This window comes from Tachypleus tridentatus, chromosome 11, assembly GCF_004210375.1.
Source record: "Tachypleus tridentatus isolate NWPU-2018 chromosome 11, ASM421037v1, whole genome shotgun sequence".
Taxonomy (NCBI): domain Eukaryota; kingdom Metazoa; phylum Arthropoda; class Merostomata; order Xiphosura; family Limulidae; genus Tachypleus; species Tachypleus tridentatus.
In genome coordinates this window covers 73,372,570-73,394,778 of record NC_134835.1, presented here as the reverse complement: position 1 = coordinate 73,394,778, position 22,209 = coordinate 73,372,570, and the positions used below count along the sequence as shown (strand labels likewise).

Genomic DNA, 22,209 nt, shown 5'->3' with positions numbered 1-22,209 from the left:
CACGGCATATAGCCCAAAGTGGCTTTGCTTGAAAAACAACAACCAAGTAACCAAAACTTAAACTTTTAAAATATAGGCTTTTTTTTTGCTATGGAATAAATTTTCTGCTTAAAATTTAATAAAATAATATTAAATGATTGGGATAAAAAGAAATTATTTCATACATATTTAAAATGTTATACAATTTAACACTGCATTGATTTAATTTCTACAATATTACTTTCCAAATACAATAAAAATCAATAATATAAATGTATATGCATGAGCTTCAAATATGTAAAAAAGCCATACTTTATTCACAAAATTTTTATTTTTATGATGGAAAGCTTGTTTATTAGATCAATGTGAAAAGTGAGTGTTTGTTTTCTCTTTCATGCAACATCATATTGGGCTACCTGTTATGTCCATCTTAGATAATTTAGCCCTAGATTTTAAGTCTGCAAACTTGCTACTATCCCAACAGGTGACAGATTACAGTTATTCAAAAGCAAAAAAAAAAAAAAAATTTATTTAAGTTGCCATGAAAAAAACATACCAGTAGATATCACTATCAAGAGGTTTAGCTCTTACTATAACATATACTTATATTCATTCTCTTACCTTAACATCCCCCAGTCTTGCAGCTGCTTCAGCTCTTTCTTTTTCTAAGGTCAGTTTATCAATTGCATCTTCTCTTGCATTCAGTGCTATTCTGTAGTCCTTCTGTCAAAGTACAGAACAAATTGTGATACAAGAATGTTATGCATGCCTTATACAGTGTACATATATGAGAAATTTACACATGGAAAAACAAATTAGTTTTTATTATTCTTATTGCATTATAATAATAACCAATGTCACTTACATAGGCAACATTATACATCTGTGTCAGTTCCTTAACTTCTTCCTCATACTTGTTTTGAGCCAAATCTTTTTCTTTTACTGTTTGCTTCAGTGAATTCTTTAATTCTTCCAACTAAATAAATAATAAACATAAACTGAAAGTAATTTTTCAAATTTTATAATGAATGCCTTGGAAATAATGTCAAACTGTATCATGCATACCAGACATCTACAGTAAGTCAAAACATGTAGAATTAATCTTTAGTATATTTCAATGAATGCTAATATCCTACAAGATCTGTAATATATGTATCCAGAAAATATGGGTAGTTTTGAAAAGTTGAACCAATACTCCACATCTGAAGGGTAAAAATGTTTGAATTAAAGTGATAATGCAGCACAGATCATTGATTAATCTGTTTATTATATTGTCATACAAGAAAGCCATTTCTTTTAACATTTATAAAATTCGTAATAAAATCAAATCACATATATTTGAATAATCAGTAAGAAAACCCTTACCTATAAAAATGATCAATTAAAAACATTAAGCCTTATATACTTAATGAAAATGTTTTATGAAATTCTCAACAACTGCTAATTTTGAATCCATACATATAGTTGTGGTAATTCCAAGATTAAATCTTGAACACAGGCATTTGATCTCATAAACAAAGGACTTTAAGATTTTGTATGTGAAAGAATTGGTGGAGTGATTTTTTTTAATGTAGCTTGAAAGAGAACAGATAAAATAAAATGCTTTGCTTATTCAGCTTATTGAAGATGAGCTGCAAGTATCAAGCAATTGTAAAGAAATAAGACTTCTGCAAATGAACTAACTAAACTATATCCAATTGAAAGTAATCACGAGATCAGCAACAACAATGAGTAACTGATACACTGTTGAGATTCATCAGATATAAATTTTGCTTCCTAAAAGGTCGAAAGTAATCTGAAGGGAGAGAACCAAAACTGCATTTGTATCATGTACACATATTCTCTGCTTTTTTTAAAAAGTAACAATGGACATGAAATTTAAATATTTATCTATACTGATGTGATATATAAGCATGAGTTTCCTAACTTCTTATTTTTTAATAGTTTTTATTTGAATCTACCAACAGTTATGGTATGTCCAGTTTTCATACAACTGACAGTCAAGAAAGTTAGTAAATTACTTTCAGACTAGTTAACTTTGTTGTTTGTCATTGGTTGGTTGATTTAGTGTTTTATGGCACAAAGCAGCTAGGCTATCTGCTCCAAATGTCTGGTAAATAGGTAAAAATAAAGTAAATGTAGTAAAATTCATAAAAGGAAATGAAGGTGAAACAAAACAGCATTGAAAAACAGAAAAAGCATAAAACCAATGTGACACCTAGTCTACAATGTTAAGAGAGAAAGCAGAGTATGAGAAGTTGTAAAGGACTTTCTGTAGTATAATGGTAATGATCATAACCTGCCAAGAAGATTAACAGGTAAGTACAAGAACCACTGTCAGTCACCTGAAGTTGGCCTTTCCAGTCCTGGTTCCAGGTTGTGTCATTATGGCCAGTATCAAAAAGTAAAGTAATAAAAGTGTTAAAAGACATGCAGCAAAATTGTAATAATAACTCGCCAAGACGACTAATGGGTAGTTCAAACAGTAGCATTAGTCACCTGAAGTTGGCCTTTCCAGTCCTGGTGTCGAATTATTTAATGTCATGGCCATTTTCCAATTTCAAATCGAACTAGAGAGATTGAGACTCTTAAAAGGGAACCACAATTAAAAAGGTGTAATGAATAAATATCAAACACTTAAATGACATTAAAAAGATTAATGTCCATTAAAAAACTAAAACTTTATCAAGGTGGACAGTGTCACCATCACCAATAACACTGTCTAATGTTATGGACAAACCTTGGGACAGAATATGTTTAAAATAGTGCCATTGTTGAGAGTCATAACGATGGCAAAAAAGTAAAATGTGGCTTACAGTGATTTGAGTGTTAAACAAACTATTCACTGGTGCATCAGTTCCAGATAAAAGAAAATGAGTTACAAAATTGTGACGAATGCGTAGTCTAGTTAGAACAATTTCCTCCTTCCAAACCTTATGGAAGCTAGACAGCCAAAATCCAATACAGGGTTTTATTTGGAAAAACTTGTTTTGGTGTTGCTAACTCCAAGTTGACTGCCAGCTGGCACGGAGCCGAGCCTTGAATACAGGACCACAGTCCAGGTATGGAATAGGCACAATGGTGATAGTGCCAGAGCAGATAGATTTTGCTGCCATGTCTGCAAGCTCGTTCCTGCGAATACCAACATGGCCTGGTATCCAGAAAAACTGGATAGAAGTAGATGTTAATGAGGAATAGGCCAGTCGGTTTTGAATATCAGTGAGAACAGGGTGTGAGCCAACGTGAAGCAATTCTAGGGCCAGTAGAAAACTAAGTGAATCAGTGTAAATAGTGCAATTGGAGTACTGCTTAGCTTCAATATGATCCAGGGCAAGAGAAATGGCGTACAGTTCAGCAGTGAACACAGAAGCTGTAGAGGGGATTCTGCGCAACCACCAAACTGCAACAAACCATGGCAGAGCCCACATAGTTACCTGATTTGGACCCATCTGTATAAATTGGAATGGAAAAATGTTCAGTAAATAAAAGACAGTACTTCCAGCCAGGAGTATCTGCCTTTCTTAGATGACATAAAGAAAGGTCACATTTGGGGACTGTAATAAGCCATGGTGGGATGGGCTGACCAGTGGATTCTGCAATGTTATTCAAGGATAGACCCAATTCATCCAATTGCACCTGGGGTGAAGGCCAAAAGGAGCAATGGCAGATCGTCTGTTCTGAAAAAATATGGCCCACCGAGGAAGGAAAACACATCTCCAGTTGGGATGCTTTGGTAAGGAACAAAGTTTCGAAGAATATAGTGAAGGCAGTTGCAAACGGTGAAGGTGCAGAGAAGGTTCATGAGATTTTACGTATAAGCTCTGAACTGGGAAGGTGTGGAAAGCCCCAGTGCAGAGTCAAAGTCCTTGATGATGAAGGGAGTCCAGTATCTTTAAGGCCAAGGAACCAACAAGACGAGCATTAACCATTCTCTCTAAGGTCTTACAGAGACAGCTCATCAAAGCAATTGGATGCTAGTTTGAAAGAATCTTGGGATCTTTCCCAGGCTTAGGAAAGGTAAGATAATAGCCTGGCTCCAAGCATTAGGAAAAACACTCTCCTGCCAGATCTGGTTAAAAACAATTAGAAGAATATCAAGAGAAGCAGGAGAAAGATGGTGCAGCATGTCATAGTGTCCAACAGATGTACTGTCAGACTGATGAAGGGCCATTTTCAGTTCCACCAGTGTAAAGGGACGATTATAGTCAAAAGACAGTCAGTTCAAAAGGAAAGAGGTGAATGCTCTACCTGAGTGTTAATAGCCAAGAAGGTGGAGGAACAAGCAGAAGTGCTAGATACCTGGCAAAAGTTTTCACCTAGAGTATTGGCGATGCTCTGGACATCAGCTACCTCTTGGGCATCAGAGAGTAAGATTGAGAGGGGGACAGAATTGTAGTGCCCACTGACCTTTCGAACCCTGTCCCATATGACCTTGAAAATGGTGGTGGAAGATATGTTAGTTGTGAACTTAATCCAAGATTCCTTCTGGCTTTGACATCTTACCCACCTAGCATGTGCATGGGTCTGTTGGAAAGCGATGCAGTTTGAAAGTATGGGATATCTACGGAAAGTATCCCAGGCCTGTTTTTGAGCTTTCCATGCCATGTGGCAGGCAGGATTCCACCACGGACGAGGATATCGTTGAAAACGTGTCGAAGTTTTAGGAATACACTGAGCAGCTGCTTGTATAATACAGTCACTTACTGCTGCCACACAGTCGTCTATTGATGGGCGACTGACGATGGCAGGATCAAGTTCTGGGATCAAGGTAATGGTCATGTAGAGGCTCAATAAAGCCTGAAGACTTAGAAGTTCCCAGATGTTAGGAATACATTTTTTATGAGCAATATAGGGAATGAATATACTTGTAAGTTGTAGCCTGCGAAAATGAAGCTTGACCAAAGTAATAATTTAAAGAGTGTCTCTTAAGGTAGTCTTAAAGCAGTGTAGTTGAAATTGAACAATTAAAACAATCCTACTCAAACTGTATGACAGGAGGAAGCTTCAATGGCTGTTAGTACACCTATAATTTCCTGTTGGTGAGAAGTTGAATTTCACTATTGATCTGAATTTGAACCCAGAAGAGCCAAAGTGTCAGGTTTTATAGGGCCTGATTCTTTACAGTAGGTGTTTGTAATTTATTGGTGATAAATGTGAACAATAAATGGATAGCACACAATATTTTTGTTTGAAAATAAAATATTCAAAACAAGTCAAACGTATGTACAAAATTTATTTACATTATAGGATATCACAGTTGTATTTATAACTTTTAACAGTTTTCATATCTTGACAAAAGTCCACCACACAAACTAGTTCAGTTATTTGAGAACCCAAATTACAAAATAAATTATTTTCCTCTGTTCTGTTTTTTACTATTCAATCTGAAATAAATTCACTTACATTCCTCAGCTGTTTCCAGAACTTTAAATAATTGTCTCCCTTTTTTTTGTCAAAGCCCACACAGATCAGTTTAATTACTTTAGAATACCCTTTGACAAGACAAATTTGCCTCTTTTACATCTGTTAAATTGTAAAATTCACTTTAAATATTGTCCAATAAGGCTAATAAACTAACAATCATGCAGTCCAACTTTACTTTCAATAATTTAACATTTTCTGACTTAATGTTCATTCACTTGGTTGCTTATATATATATATATTATCCAACCGAGACATAGAACTTTTTACAAACTGAAACACTACAGAAGATTTGAATAACGTGACATCAAATTGCAAAAGTTGAACTAAACACAGAATGTGTGAATATTACTGAGTTGCACAGCAAATTTTGTCATAACTAAAAATTATTTAAAATTATTCCTTTTGAGACTTTTTATAAAAACTAAATAATTATTAAATATTAAATCACTAAAGGAACTAAATAATAACTTTTATACTAGATATTTTTGTATATCCAACAATAAACCCTTCTTCAAGAAGATTATTTACAATATTTTTTATACTATATAAAAGAACTTTTCATATTTCTTACACTGAGTCTCCTCATATAGTTTGCACCAACATTTGCAGTTCCAGTGTTGGTTTCCTTCACATAAGGTCTTTGACAGGATCCCTTGTCTTCATCTTGACCTTATGTTGTCTGAAGTCTGTCTGTACACTGACACAACAGATCTTGTACCTCTTTCTTCTGCTTACCCATTAGTTCTTCACTTATGTTAATGTTTTTGTATGTCCTAACTCCATACAATGGTCTTAGGCCTGGTATGTCTTTATTTTCTCTAACAATTTCAGTGTCTTCTGTTTCTGCTTCTATGACCACCACACCTGTTATGTCTATCTGTACCTCAGTTGCTCTACTCATAAGGTCTTCTTCCTTTTCAAAGTATCTCTACTAAGCATAGATTGACATGATGGACCTTGCTCATCCCATCCACTTTTACTTTATAATGCATTTTGTTGACCGTTTCCTGCACATTATAATGTCTTTTCACTATTGCGTGAGTTTGTTGTTGGTTGTGGGAAGCAGAACTAAGACCTTCTGTATAGCCTTGAAATGTTATTCTTTAACCTTGTTGTCATAGAAGCACTTCTGAGTGATTTTGATGTGTTCAGCTTCCCAGTACAACTGCTTTGGTAGGTTTGGTACAGTACTCCTTTTTATGCTTCATTTTGTAGGCCTTCTTTCTTTTGGTCTTGTGCTCCACTTTCTCTTGGGCTGTTCTAAAGTTTCTGTAGTGGCAGGTCCTTCCTCTGTGCTTCCTTCAACTCCTGTGAATCTACATTTGGGATGTAACTTTTTGAGATTTGAAGGGGCTTTATATCTTGCTTGCTCTTCATCCCTGGAGCTCTTGTGGTGACTGCAGATGCCTTATCAGTCTCCATTCTGTCAAGTTCCTCCAGATTTGTACTACCTGGTATACTTGTAATCACCAAGCCATTTATTTGTGCCTTCATTCACATGACCTGAAGGTCTTTCACAAACTATGAAGTATCCATCTTTATTTTTGCTATGAAAAACCTTCTCACTATACCATCAATTCTCATATATGGACAAACCTTACCCATCATCTAATTGTCAGATACAAGATTCGTTCTCAATGCTGCACTACTCCATCAGTGTCTAGTTTGGAAACAGTTAAACCACAGCTGACAACTTAAGTATTTCAGTAATACAGAAGTCAAGAAGGATGTTTAGGTGCCTTTCTTGTTATGTCCCATCATAGAAACTTTTATCATCACTTTGAGATGATACTAGATGTGTACTATCCTCCAGTGGGACCACTACATTCTGTAAAATAAAAAAAAAAAGATCTTCCCAGTGTTAACGTTGTCTTAAAGGGCAACACACAACTGGCATCACTAACAATGGCAACAGAAACCTGAATAGTGTATATCATAACTAGTAAAATGATTACTTGCATCAGAAACAGGCTACCTGTGAAGGCCTCACCACCAGTCACATCACTTCCATCACTTCCAGGACTTTTAGATAGCATGGTGACACCATCAATCCTTAGGACAAGCTCAGATACTTCTACATTTATGGCAGTCAAGCTGTCTAGGACCAGCATGGCCAGGTGGTTAAGGCACTTGACTTGTAATCTGAGGGTTGCAGGTTTGAATATCCATCACACCAAACATGCTTGTCCTTTCAGCCATAGGCTCATTATAATGTGATGGTCAATCCCACTATTCATTGGTAAAAGAGTAGCCCAAGAGTTGGCAGTGGGTGGTGATGATTAGCTGCCTTCCATCTAGTCTTACACTCATAAATTAGGGATGTTTAGCATGGATAGCCTTCAAGTAGCTTTGCACAAAATGTAAAACAAACAAACACACAAGCTGTCTAAGAGGCCCTTTGAATTGACTGGGCATCAGTAAAGGGTAATGGTCCCAAACACACTTCCTAAAATTATCATTGGTCACTCCTCTCTATCTGAAATTCTTATGCTCAAGGAGCATTCTAAAGAGATAAATGCATGGTGGACTGAAATCTGGGTCTTGTATAACACAGAAAAGGGTTAGCTCAGGAGACTGTTATCCATAATACCACTGCAACTAGAAAAAAAAAAAAAAAAAACATGCTGGTTGAATACAAGTCCCGTTGGACAAAACATAAATGGCACTATCAAAGGCTTGAGAAACCATCATGATAATCGAGGCAGTCAACTGAGAAACAAATATTGCACTGGAGATCAGATGATGGGTTGAAGCAAGGGCAAGGATGGTTGGACTTTATAGTTATTTTTAACAAATGTATAAATTATACATTTCAGTATCTATTTCTGTGATTTCTACTTTATGTATGTGTGTATTATTTTAGGACTATTTTATATTTCTGTTTTTAGTGTTTATTTCTTTTATTTCCTATATTTTACTTTTAAAGTGTTTCTTCTTTTTATATTATATTTTACATTCCTCATTTAGAGATACTTATTTAGGGATACTTTTTACACCTATCATTAATACTTGTCCTCTGCTGGGACAACAGTAAGTCTTTGGAATTACAATGCTAAAATCAAGGGTTTGATTCCCCTTGGTGGACGCAGCAGATAGACTGATGTGGCTTTGCTATAATAAACAAATACTAACAGTTGTGAAATGCAATTCTGTTAAAGTGTTTATTTTGCATTTATCTATTTGATGTGAGTATACCCAGTTGATTTGTGTTAAAGCTCTTTTAATGCTTTCTTTATGTCTGTTTGAAAGTAAGCACAACATTGCACAATGGGCAATCTGTGCTCCACCCACCAGGGGTATCAAAACTCAGTTTCTGGCATTGTAAGTTCATAGACATACAGCTGTGCCATAGGGGAGCACCTTTCATGCAACATATATAATTATCAAAATGTTTTGCAGTGTGTGCTTTATATTTGTTGAAGGGGTATGGCGTTGTGTATATAAATGTTTCCAGTGTTAAGAGAAAGTTACAATACTTCTTTGTTATTGTGTGTGTACAGAATCCAATGATTTTTAACATGAGAACCACCAATGCCAACAATTTGGGAATTTTTACTCTCAACATTTCAGTATCTTTTATTTGTCTAGAGGTTCTGATGTTAAAGTTAAGATAAATTATTGGCTTGAGAGTAAGCCAGAAGTAAAATAAACATTTTGTGACTTACTGTTTCATTATAGAAGTTTTTTGAATTTATCATTTACTCTGTATGTGTAGTTTTTAGAAAATCATAATAAAAATATAATCGTACTCAAAGTTAATTATTACAATGAACATTTTAATACTGTCATCTGTATGCCACAAAGTTTTTAATAAAAATTAGACCTGCTTTTTGGTTTCTTCAATTTCTTCTCTAGCTGTTTTACATTCATTATCCTTTTCATCTAGTTTTGTTTGCAGTAAAGACAGGTTGTTTTCATTAGCAATGATCTCCTTGAATTGAGAACTATGTTTGGTATTAATATTTTTGATCTGTAAATAAAATAAAGAAACTGCCTATGTTTTTTACATTTCAAAGGTTACAAATACAAATTATTAATTTTTGTCCAAAACTTTACATATATATATACATATCAAAATGCCTCAAATATGTCTTACATAAAGTATAATATGTTACATTTCAATTATCTTTTAACTGCTCTGAGTTGTAATTACTGTTTTGGGTCCAAGCCTAAAATATTTTCAGTGTCAAGCAATACTCCTGACACAAACACATACACACATACACATAGAAGATTGATTCATACTTATAGTAACAGTTTTGCACACATCTTTCCTAGTTCCATGCAAAATTGCTCAAAAATGCAGTACTGATCATGTACTACATGCCTGTTTAATTGCAATTGTGGGTTATAACATGAGCTATATGTTTCAGCTACTAGCTGTATTTGGCAACATGAAAAGATAGAAACAGGCAAGAATACAAAGAGCAGCATTAAAAAGCTTGACTTCATGTTGGACATAGAAAATAATGATAAAGTAAAAGTGATAGAAAGACAACACAAATATGACTAGATCAAATATAAGAAGGTTCTCACTTGACACATTGATGAATAGAAGCTAAACACTTGAAAAAATACTAATGGTAACATTTAGCAGATGAACAATCAAAATTTACTGTGACATCAGATAAGGCATTTTAACCTATAAAATGATTAAGACATCAGTTGGTTTTCTATCAAAAATGAGTAAAAAACATTTTTAAAGAGTAAGCAAGATAATGTAAGGAAACTTACAGCAAATGTTAATGTTATAAATAGAATTCCATCACAATGGAAGTTAACTCTATGTAAAGTAAAAAAGATTATGCCAAATTCAATGCCATATCATCTCAAACGAAATCAAATATACTATGAGGACATATATCTAAACTGAACATGTGAAAGAAAACAAAGTGTAGATCCAACAAGGGTATAACTATAAAAGTCAGTGATTGCCTATACCATCAGGATGGAAAGAACAGATTAAAGTTTTATAAATTCCATATAAAGGCATAAAGAGGCTCAGAGAAATCATTGATAAACATCAGTGAGTTTGGAACCTTTAAGTGAAAATTGTGAAATACATGATACTCCATACACTACCAGGAGTCTGCTGATATAAAGCTTTCACCACTCTGCAATGTATTCTGATACAGTATTTCCCTCCATTTGCAAGATTAGCAATTTTTGTTCAGTGCTGGTTTTATACTTTTGGATATTGAATGTTACAGGGTCCAACTTTTATACACAGACTTTGCTAAGGCTCCTACTGAAACTGATGAGGTTTTGATAGATGATATGGACATTAATAGTCTTTGTATGCTTCATGAGTTTGTTGATCATTACCTTCCCAACCTGAGGATTTTTTTAGGCTTAATTCAATCTTAATGGATTTTATGTTTCTGGTTTATGATGTTTTATCCTTATTACATGAACATTCTTTCCAACAATTGTTTTTTTTTGTCCCTCACAATGATATTTGGATTCTTGCTGATCCATTGGCCTTGCAGTTACAGGAGGAGATTTGTATGTCATGCCTCCTGTGAACTTCTGATTATTTTGCATTTTCCTAAAATCATACTGTCTATTCAGTTTCAGGTAAACAGTTGTTAGATTACTTATGCCTATGTTGGGGGCTATACTTTTTAAAGATTTAATCACTATATTTAATCAATTTCCATAAACCTATAAATTTTACAAATATAATTAATTTCTAAAAGGCAACGTCTACCTTCCACACGTCCTATATCCTTGCTTCTTATTTTTACCACTTTCTTATAAAGCCCTTTTTACATACATCTCCCCATTGAGGCTCTCTACAGAAACCCTGTGAGGTTTCTGGAGATGCCTTTGTTTTTCTCTTTTCCTCTTCAGCCCACACCTTGTCCTCAGCTCTGACACTTACTACATGATTTCTTGTTGTTGAGATCTTAAAGATCACAACAACATATTCTGTGGCATTATATACTGATATTGTCCTGAATGTTATTGAGCCTCAGTTCACATTGGTTCACCAACATTCCACCTTTCCACATATTGTTGTCCATTAATTTCCATCAGATCCTCTGATGCTTCCAATCCCCATTTTTGTCAGAAGTGGTTCAGGTATTCCTTTTGAAGCAGACAATCATACCTATTTCCTATATTTCATGGAGCTTTATTCATGTCTTTTTCATTGCCCCCAATAAAATTGGGGATTGGAAGTCAGTAAGCAATTTATTTTGCCTCAGCTTCTTCATTTCACTATCCCAGCTCACCATTCAGTCTTTTCTCACTTTGAGATTGGTACTTTCTCCTGGGTTATGGATGGGTTATTTTTGGTTTGTCCTTCAAATGGTAGTTTAACAACTTTGGGTCTTTTTCTTTGGATTTTCTTTGATACCTCACATGATTGGTCGAATTTTGCATAACATCTCCATGTTCAGAAACAGCTGGCTTATTTTGGCTCATTCTTAACAGGAATGAGCTAATCCTACTCAGCAACTACTTTCTGTGGCAGCTTACATGGGATGATGTCTCAAATTGGAGAAGTCCTTCCAAGGGCCTACTCAACATCTTGTCCATTTCAACACAAATATCATTCAAGTACTACCTTCTCTTTAAGACCTAGTTAAAAGAAACTTTTGGCTCATTACACCTTCTTAGCACTATGACTTAATGCTCACATAGTTTTCTATTTTTTAAAAATGCAGTATTCTATGACGACAGCAGTCCCCAATACGAGATCTCTTCTGTAAGCAATATACAAATGATGGAACCTTGATTGGATATTTTCCATCCCCAATTCTCTTTCACTTTCCCTGTGCAGTGATCTGCACTGGTGGCTGGACTAAATCCATACATTGACTGGCCATTTTCTTCCATGCAACTGGATCTACATATTTTCATGGACACATCCCTTTGGGGATGGAGAGTATGGGGCAATCCCCAGGGAACATTGTGCTGTTGATATGTGGACAAAATAGAGTTCCAATTCACTGTTCTTGAACTTTTTTCCATACTTCAGGCCTTGCATCATTTCCTTCTTGTCACCTGACATTATATGGGGATAATTCCTTTGGATATTTCTACATGATAGCACATATCACCCACATAGGAGGTACTGGTCTCTAAATCTAAGTTTCTGGCCATTGGATCTCTTGTTCTGTAATGACACACATCACACTCGTTCTATTGCATATCATGCAATGGCTGCTTTCAATTTTGTTGAAGATTGTCTTTTGTGCCCCAACTTGATATATCCTATGGAGTGGGCATTACACCCCACTCATTTTTTGGAATCTTTATCATCAGTAGGTTTCTTCCCAAGAATTTGTCTTTACTTTAGGCCTCAATGTTAAGTTGTTTCTCTTTTGGTTACTTGTACATCATTCACTGCCTCTAGTAGTCAATGCCTTCAACATGGATCGGTCAGGTGACTTCTCTTGTTCACTACATCCATTGTGATGTGCCTTGATTTTCAAAATTTCATAGACTGCTCTCCATGTTCCTCATAGTCTTTTCCTCCCTTCTTTGTCACCATTTATAGCATGTCCTACATCCCCATTTTCACGTTATGCTTCTTTAGACATGACCTCTGTCCAGTTCTTGGCAAGATGGTTTCGTTTTACACGACGCTTCACTATCTTATTGGCTAGTTTCATCCATACATCTTTCATGGCACTGTACCTATGCAAGGGGACTATATTCCACAGTTGGTCTACTACCAGGGGATTTTCCACTGCAAAGCAAAACATGATTTGTGTCATAGTCATTTCTTACCTAGTTCTTCAACTGTAGTTCTTTGGTGTCTTCACTTTCTGGACATCATAATGTGTGCATAATCATTCTTATAACTATGAATCAATTCTACATCTGTGTACACAATTATATTTTTTTTCTTCATTAAATGTCAGAAATGATTTTGAAACAACCTTACCTGTTTCTCAAGGTCCTTAATTGTTTTGTTTTTGGAAGTTACTTCTAATTTAATAGATGCTACTTGTTTGTTTAATTCATCAGCAGTATGTTCTCTAGAAAGTTTTACTTCTTCTAGTTCTTCTTCCTGAAAAATATTTGTGATATAAAAACACAATATTTAGAATACAAAGCAATTTATGCATTACATTCAGAGTTTGCAGTTGGTATCAGTACTGGTACTGGTATATAATATATCATATGTTTAGAATAATATCTGCTATCATGTGTTCCATCTTTGGAATTTTGACTGAATGCTTTCTCTAATATTTCATTTTTGCTTTTCACATAATTATAAATGATGGATGTGATAATTTTGAATTCATATTTTAGTTAATAAGCAAATATCACCATGAAAATTGGTAATAGCATAAAATAAGGGAAACTGATGACTCCCACACACCCAAGAAGAGAACATGAACATGTTTACATGACTGATTGCATGTTAGATAAGTGTATGCATGTTTAATCCTTAGCATACAGGCAGGTCAAACTGTGCATGCCATGATATTTTAGTGAATTGTATTCAAAATTTAATTAATCTATTAATTACCATGGTATATGATCAAACTTGATATCAAACCATAGACAATAAATCAAATTTTAATATTATATAATTTTATAAGTTCTTAATTGAATAAGACAATATTTAAAAACAACCTCAAATTTCCCTATTGCAAGAATTTAGATATTTATTCTTGAACTCTCTCCTCTTCTGGATTTATTTATCCACCCTGATATCTGCTATAAAACTACAAAATGTAACATAAAATATTCTCTATAATTTTGTTATCAATAGTGTGAAAATATACTTTTATATTCTTCAATCTTATGGAGCTAAAGAGCAATCAATGAAAATTCAGAAACCACTTTACAGATCTTCCTCTGACATGCTATAATGTACAATTTGCTAATAGATTTTTCTTGAAGCTAACTCCAATTAAATTTATAACAAATAAAAAGACTAAATTTCAACTGATTCCTTGCCATAGTTGTAATACTATGTGAGCTAACAGTTAATTGACAATTTAATTTGATGGGAAAAGAATTTTCCCATGAATAGACCCTGGAATGAACAGTTGGTTCAAAACCAATACCTCTATCTGTTGAAATTCTCAATAACTGTACAAGTCTTCTGTTGTGATTAGTCCACAACACATTATTTTTGTATATAGTTATTCTAGTTTTTAAATAATGTGTACGTACAATATTTTTCCGTGAAGCTTCAAAGTTCCCTATCTCTTCTGCTTGTTTCTTATTTTCCAGATCCAAGTATTTCAATTTTTCCCTGAGATCAGAAAATTGAGAAAAATGTCATTTATTTATCACTTTTACATAGGATGGAATTGGTGAATTTTGTTCAGTTGTTCTGGGTTCCAGGTTAACTATCATCAAATTCTTTTATTTGTAACTGCCTCATTATGAATTCAAGAGAGTTTGATAAACGTTAATCTGAAACATTTCAGGATTCAGAAGTGCTTACTACACTTGATAAGTAATTTTTTGAAAGAAACAGTCTTCTTTTTGTATTAACATAACTCTATGTAATTTTTTCAATAATGTATTTCTTAGTTAAATTTTTATACATTTTTTCTATTATATTCATCAATTATTGTGTAATAGATTATAAATTGAGAACTTTTCAAAGTTTTTCCATTCCATACATAAAAAATGTCAAAAATGATTTTTTATAACCCAAAAATATTTTTTACTTTTTTACTTCTGGGATCACAAAACATAAAAATTTATCACAAATTAGTTTATAAAGAAAGGATTTGATAGATGGAAGATGATTCATGAAATTTAAATTTTTATTGAACAGTTTTAAATATAGAATAAACCTTGAGCATTTATTTATTTCATTTTTTTTTACATTTTATAATTAATGTTGTAATTCCTTATTAATCTTTCCAGTATCCCAAAAATAATATGATCCAATTAGGCATTGAAAACTGTACCTTAATGATTGGATTTCTTCTTGACTAGAATCAATTTTTGACTGAAGAATACTATTAAAATTTTTGGAGTTCTGAAAACAAAAGATAACAATTCTCTTAGTGCTGGGTTTACAAAGAACAGTATTTCTTTCTGTATGAGAAATTCAATTGCAGCTAATATTGTAAAAATAATGATAGAAGGATATGTGAAAAAATTATTTATATTTTTTTCTAGTTTTTGCTCAGTAACAAAGTTTGACATTTGATTTAATAAATACCTGAATTATCTATAAGGAAATCACACGGATACTTTACAAGGATGTAGAGAAGAAATCCAAATAAAACTGAAACTAATCTATTTACATTTGCTGAATATCATGCATATTAAAATTTAGTTTTCCACAATTTTGTTTTTATATACATGCATATAAATAATATAAAGTATTCCACAAGATATGGAATCTTAGCAGGAAACAGCATAATAACTTTTAGGTTATTGTAAGCAAGTTTCATTGTTTACCTCATACCTCTAATTCATTCTCCATTTTGGTGATATCTTTTTTCAGTTTGGTATTTTCTTTTTGTAAGGAATCTTTTCTTTGTCTGATGTCTTTTAAAGTTTTTCTACTGTCATTTTGTTTGAGTCTACATAATTGTTTTTAAAATGTTGATTAATAATTTCAAATGTTGTTATGGGTGAAATATAAATTCAATTATCATAAAAAGAACTAAGATAATAAGTTAATTACTCTGTTTTCTTACATATGCTTGTTTCTTACTTGCAATTGTACAAATTAAATAGAGCTTAATTTAAAATAAATATATACTTCAAGATTACATTTCATTTACATCAGCCAATTCAAAAGTGTTTAAAATTAAAAACTTAAGTAATGGGATGTGCACCTTATATGTGACTTTTCATTTGCTAAATATGTATTACTGTAAAACAATTCAACATTTACAGTTACCAATTAAACTGATCAAATTAAAGCAAATTTCAATACCTAATTTTTTCTAACTCATTTTCCAATATTGTAATTTTATTTAGTTTGTCCTTATTATCCTCTTTGAGTTCTTGCTCCACAAATGACAACTTTTCTAGCTCTTTCTACAGAATAAGAAAAAATTGTAAATGTTTGTATGAAATACTCATAAGTTACACATTAAGAAAAACATTCAAGAATATCACGAGTGAGTGATGGCATGTATAGTAAACAAACAAACATCTCTTATTAATCATTTCAGAAAATGTTGTATTTATTGTTCTATTTAGAATTTTGAAATTTTCACATGAAAACAAGAGAAACAAACAAAATAACTGATTTTTGCTTACAAAAATGAAAGAACAATTTTAATAGAAAATCTATACTATAACCAAATGTATATCTCTTAAATTTAATGTGCATTTAATAAATTAAAATGCAGTAACTAGGAGTTTCTAACAAACTCACATACATGCAAGAAATTTAATCTATATCATTATCGAAGTAAGATATCTAGTTTCCTAGCTATTTAACAATTTAAAATAAAATTTCCACATTTTTTACCTATAAATTAAATACATAAATATCTACATATTGCCCATAGAATGTTTCTGTTACTAGTTTTAAAGGAACAGTGCAAGTTCCAAGACATAGAAGTATTAACATTTTAAAAATAAAATTTTAGCACCAAACAACAAATTAACCCAATAATCCCAACACTTTCAGGAAGTAGACTTTCTTTCATGAAGAATAAATGATAAAATATTAACTAACATTCAAAATTTCTAAAAATATCAATTTGTAGGCAAGCAAAGTTTTATATTTGTGCACATTTTTCGTTTAAAATAAAACTACAAACAGTTAACAAATTAAAACTTGAAAGTGTTACAAAGTGATTTACAAACAGTTTAAACTTAATATATTGGCAAAAGAATTTAATTTGTACCCAAGTTCCTGTTAATCATATCAAACATATTTAACATCTTAAATTGAATGAAAGATGTTTGCATTGGAAAACATTATGTTGTCAACAGGTAATATAATTTATTTCATATAGCAATTAACCATAATTCTATAGAAAAAAAGGTTTTTTCACTACTTAGCTAATAAAGTGAAAACTGTAATGCCACTTTTACAGCTTGTTTATTCTGTATTTAAAAAAAAGAATTACATACCTTACTATGCTGAAAACTTTCGTTTATGTCCTTTAAAGAATTTTTTAAAGTTTTATTTTCATCCTCAAGCTGCTCAAACATAGCATTTAATTCTTGAAGTTTTTCCTGCCATATTAAAAAACTATTTTAATCTTCACTTAGTAGAATGTTTTATACTCTCATACTTTTATATTCAACAGACTATATCCATAAGAAATATAATTTTCATTTATAATTACTAAATAGTAAGTTAATTTCTTTTTATAACATATATATTGTTTACATTCATTTACAGAGAAAGACTTTCTCAAGTTATTTTCTACCTACTGCAATATAACATTTTCATTTGAATAATTATTCATTATTGGATAATTTTTTCATTTATATATTGCTCTTTGAAAACGTCTGATAAATAAGAAATCGTTTAATATAGATTAGATAAGTAATTTGGAAAGTACCTGCTTATTTATACTTTTTTAAGATATTGAAGTAACTGATATAATTAAAACTATAATGCATATTGTTTACACATAATTAACGTTTTAAAATAAAATCTATACATTTATGCATACTTCAAACAATGGTTGGTCATAAAAACATTTTATTGAACTAGTTTAACAATTCTGTTTTGTATTTTATAGCAAAGTTTTAAAACTATTCCCCTTGTACTTGCTGATTTTGTTGCATCTGTGCACATTACTTTTAACACATTTTCAACAAAGAATTTGTAAATAAACAAGAAAACAAAAATGTTATCACTTTGAAACTTCAAACAGAATTATTTCTCCTCAGAACATGAATAGATAAATCATTTACCAGACTGATTGTTCAAATTCAGTGTTTTTTACTTTACAGATAGCATTGCATTTACTAAGAGTAACTAGTGCTACTCACATAAATAATAATTATTATTCAAATACAGTGGAGACCATAACCTTGAAATACCATCTGATGTTTTACTGAAAAATTCTAACCTCTACATTCATGCACAATTAACAGTATCACAGCCTTCTCACTCATAGGCAGACCAAGTGTGACTTCAATAAAATGAAAAAGGATTAACAACAACTAGAACAAAACCAATTTGACCATGTGTCCTTTGAAAACTGTACACACTCAAAATAACTCAGATATTTATAATGATACTATAGTAGTACAATATAGCAGAACATGTATGGTATAATCACTTAAGTGACAATTAATTTTAATTTTTAAACCAATAAATGCCATACATGGTTAAGGAGTAAGTTAACATTCTCTTCTTGCTCCAATTCTACAATGGTGGCTTAAATCAACCATCAAAGTGGCACCCATTATTATTCCCTTTGCAGTCAAACCTCAATTTTGACCCATACGTTTGGGATAAGATTCCTGGTGGGTCATGATCCTGGTGTTTCAACCTTGTAGCTAATTGTTTTTTTTCAGATAATCAAACAATTTATCAATCAGAGTGGTATCTTAATCCTCAGGTTTTCTTATGGCTATACTCACAGTAGGTTATTCCTCAGCTGTATTCATTTGCCACTTTTCTCAAGTTACCTCTTTTTTATTTCTGGTTTCTCATCCATAAGCCCCAGCTGTTGATGCATTCAGCTTGAATTGGACCAACCGACACCTTTATATGGTTCCCTGGGGGCTTTCAATCATTCATGTTACTCCAAGTCAGGTTCTTCTAACTGCTCATTATTGACTGGTACAACCCTAGTTTTCTCTGTTACATTAATTATCCACTGTCCCTATGTTGCCTCTTCCTCTCACTGTATCCTTTCAATGCTTATCTTAGTCACTGATATTTCTTCCTGCTCCTCCTACTTCCTATTTTCTTGCCTAACATTTATCAGGTCCTTGACAAGGATATCTGAATTGTTTTGGTGGATAACTTCCCTTTTAGCTCATTCCATTTGCTCTTTCTCAGTGCCAGTTTATCAATGTAAACAGACCATCCTCCATCATACAGAACATACATCTTTGAGCCAAAAAGAAAATTTAAGAAACACATTTATTCATGATGAAAACATGGCAAATTACATAGAGATCTTGGGCCTGTAATGTATTTTACATATTTTTAAGTCACATGTAAATAAGTACTGATGTTGAGCAGCACACTTAATATAAATAGTTTCACTCATTATCTAATTAGCTCAGGGATACACAGACAAAGTTAGACACCAATGTAAGAGATTAGGATGATATATGATCAAAGGTTAACTTCAGAGTTGCTACCTAACTTATCATTTAAAGACTGAAGCTTTACCAAATAAGCAGGGTTGTCACAAGCATGCTAGTTTCTACCCTTTCAGTCACAGCACCATTCAATTATAAATGTGTACATATTATTAGTATATGTGAATGACTTAGTAATATTATTAATACTATTTGTTCCAGAGGAAAAACAGTAACAGTCACATTATGCACTTATAAGATACTATCTTTCTAATTTCTATAATGAGTTGCCCTATATATATTATACTCGAATGCTTAATATATGTAGTCATATTATACCTCAAGCAATCGTTTTCCAAAATCTGCTTCTTCACACTGGTTTCTAATCTCTTGTACTTTTTCTTCATACTCTATCTAAAAATTAAGATAATTATAAGATTACATAATTTCAGATTTGATAAATGCAACATAATGTTTATTCCAAAATATCTGTTGCCGCATATTTACATGTTTTAGGGTGTTTAAAAATTGAAAAATGATACAGATTATGCTAAAATGATAAAGAAACTTTTTATCAAATATTTTCTGACAATTTTTTCATCAGACATGTATTGAGCCTGAATAGAATAAACCCAATTTGAAACATAAAACTTACCTCTTTGTTTTTAAATTCTTCTACCTTGCTCAGTAAATTAGTTTTTTCCAATTTTAGGGTATCTATTGAAACAAAGTATAGGATTGCAATCATAAAATGTCATACCATAACAATCATGACTCAGAAACATCTTGCATATAATGAATTTATAGTGTGCAAATACAGTAGAATTCTTATTATCTGGTATACGTTGGATCTGAGCAATCCTGGTTAGAAGAAAATTCCAAATCTGAAAGAGTTTCTGTTATGATATTTTACAGGAATAATTTACAATATTCCTACATCATCTAAAATAATAACAGTCTTAAATAATCATAAATGGTATAAAATGTATAGAAACATTTATGTGTGTGTGTGTTTTCTTATAGCAAAGCCACATTGGGCTATCTGCTGAGCCCACCGAGGGAATCGAATTCCTGTACTAGAAGTGGGCAGAAACATTTATAAGTAGATTATTTTGAATGTTAATTACAGTACTGGTAGCTAAAAACTGAAATTTGTTGGCTAGAAAGAATGTAAACAAAGTCACAGCAGTACCACTAAGATACAATAAACATTTTTATCTGAATATATTGAAATTTTTTGTTACAAGAGGTTTCCAAATGTAGAGATGTAAGATAACAAAACTTGTAATGTCAGAGATGCCAACCATTATGATTTGAGCGTAATAATTACGATTTTGGTGTATACATTAGGACTATATGCTCATACAGACAAATATTACGACTTGTTGCAACTCCCAAATTATTATATATTATATAGACCTATACAATAAGGTGATAAATTTTTCCCCCAGGGCTTGAAAGGGGTGAAAAGAAAATTTCTAGTGAGATATAAATAAATTTTGATAATAAATAAAAGACATAGTCCAAATGGCTACTTGCAATAATCATGTTTGTGCTTGAAATAATAAAAAATATTTGTATCTTCAACGTCTACCAATAGTTTGAGTGCAGTGCTTCTCCATACTGGGTACGTGGGGAAATCCATAGTTACATCATCAGTGCTTGTCAGCCAATCAGCGCTCAAGTAGATGGGTATTTCTCGTTTTCTAAGTGGCATAGAAACACCAATGCAATCGTTCACAAGATGGAAAAAAAAAGAGGCCTCATTCACCAGATTGTCTTGTTTCTGACAAATCTAAAAGGACTAAAACTGTGAAAGGGCTCTGTCTACAATCATTACGCTCAGTCATTTGAAATAGTTAGCATCTCTGTAATGTACTCCATATTTCACAATACAGTAATATATATATTTCACACTGACAAAATTGAAACTAAATAATATTTTATTTATAAATCTGAAGCTAGCTAAATCTCATTGAGGCCACACACAAATTCAGTCTGAGATGTTACTTTCTGTAGCCTTTCCAGCTAAAGAACTTAATGACTTATTCACTGGATAGCTGCATTATGACTTTACCACATTTATTATGAATCACTTTGCAATTGTCATATGTAGTGTAAATACTTTTGCATTTCAATGTATGATTATTTCATAGGTCATTTACACAAATAATGTTTTTTATGGATGCAGTTTGGTTCTTTCAGTGGAAGTCAGTTTTAACTTTTGAGGAATGAAGTTTGTTTTCTGTTTCAAAGCACCAAAATGTGGTGGCAATTCTGATCCAGTTATGTTTTCTATATGATGATTATGTATATCTCACTTTATTTAATTTTTCAAATTATCTTAACTTGTTTCTCCTCAGATTTGAGTAATGTGTTGAAAAATTATTGCCTTTCTCCTTCCATGTACTAAGTCATCACAATTGTTTATGTTTCTAAAAACAGGTTTATCCTTGAGATTTACCACAAGCCATCCAAAGTTTTGGTGCTTTCAAGCATGATTTAGTGATTGTAGAAACAGCAATGATTTGAATGTACAATTTCTTCAGGTTACATCTCTTTTGTGATCATTGTGAAATATTATCCAAAAGATGTTTCTGACAAGAACTTTTGTGGAGGGTTTGATGCTATGTG

At 32.4% G+C, this 22,209-nt stretch overlaps 1 protein-coding gene across 1 annotated transcript in view; it reads right to left on the bottom strand.

The window, feature by feature from the left end:
* The window catches only part of LOC143231377 (uncharacterized), a 32,374-nt gene that overhangs the window by 273 nt on the left and 9,892 nt on the right, over positions 1–22,209 (bottom strand). The window contains exons 3-15 of the mRNA XM_076465922.1: positions 20,231–20,292; positions 19,915–19,989; positions 17,434–17,538; positions 16,280–16,383; positions 15,803–15,920; positions 15,297–15,367; positions 14,545–14,626; positions 13,301–13,426; positions 12,178–12,324; positions 11,180–11,311; positions 9,227–9,373; positions 845–955; positions 601–702 (exon numbers count right to left, since the gene is read on the bottom strand). Of these exons, the coding sequence (XP_076322037.1) occupies positions 601–702; positions 845–955; positions 9,227–9,373; positions 11,180–11,311; positions 12,178–12,324; positions 13,301–13,426; positions 14,545–14,626; positions 15,297–15,367; positions 15,803–15,920; positions 16,280–16,383; positions 17,434–17,538; positions 19,915–19,989; positions 20,231–20,292 (1,382 nt within the window). The remainder of the gene's footprint in view (positions 1–600; positions 703–844; positions 956–9,226; positions 9,374–11,179; positions 11,312–12,177; positions 12,325–13,300; positions 13,427–14,544; positions 14,627–15,296; positions 15,368–15,802; positions 15,921–16,279; positions 16,384–17,433; positions 17,539–19,914; positions 19,990–20,230; positions 20,293–22,209) is intronic.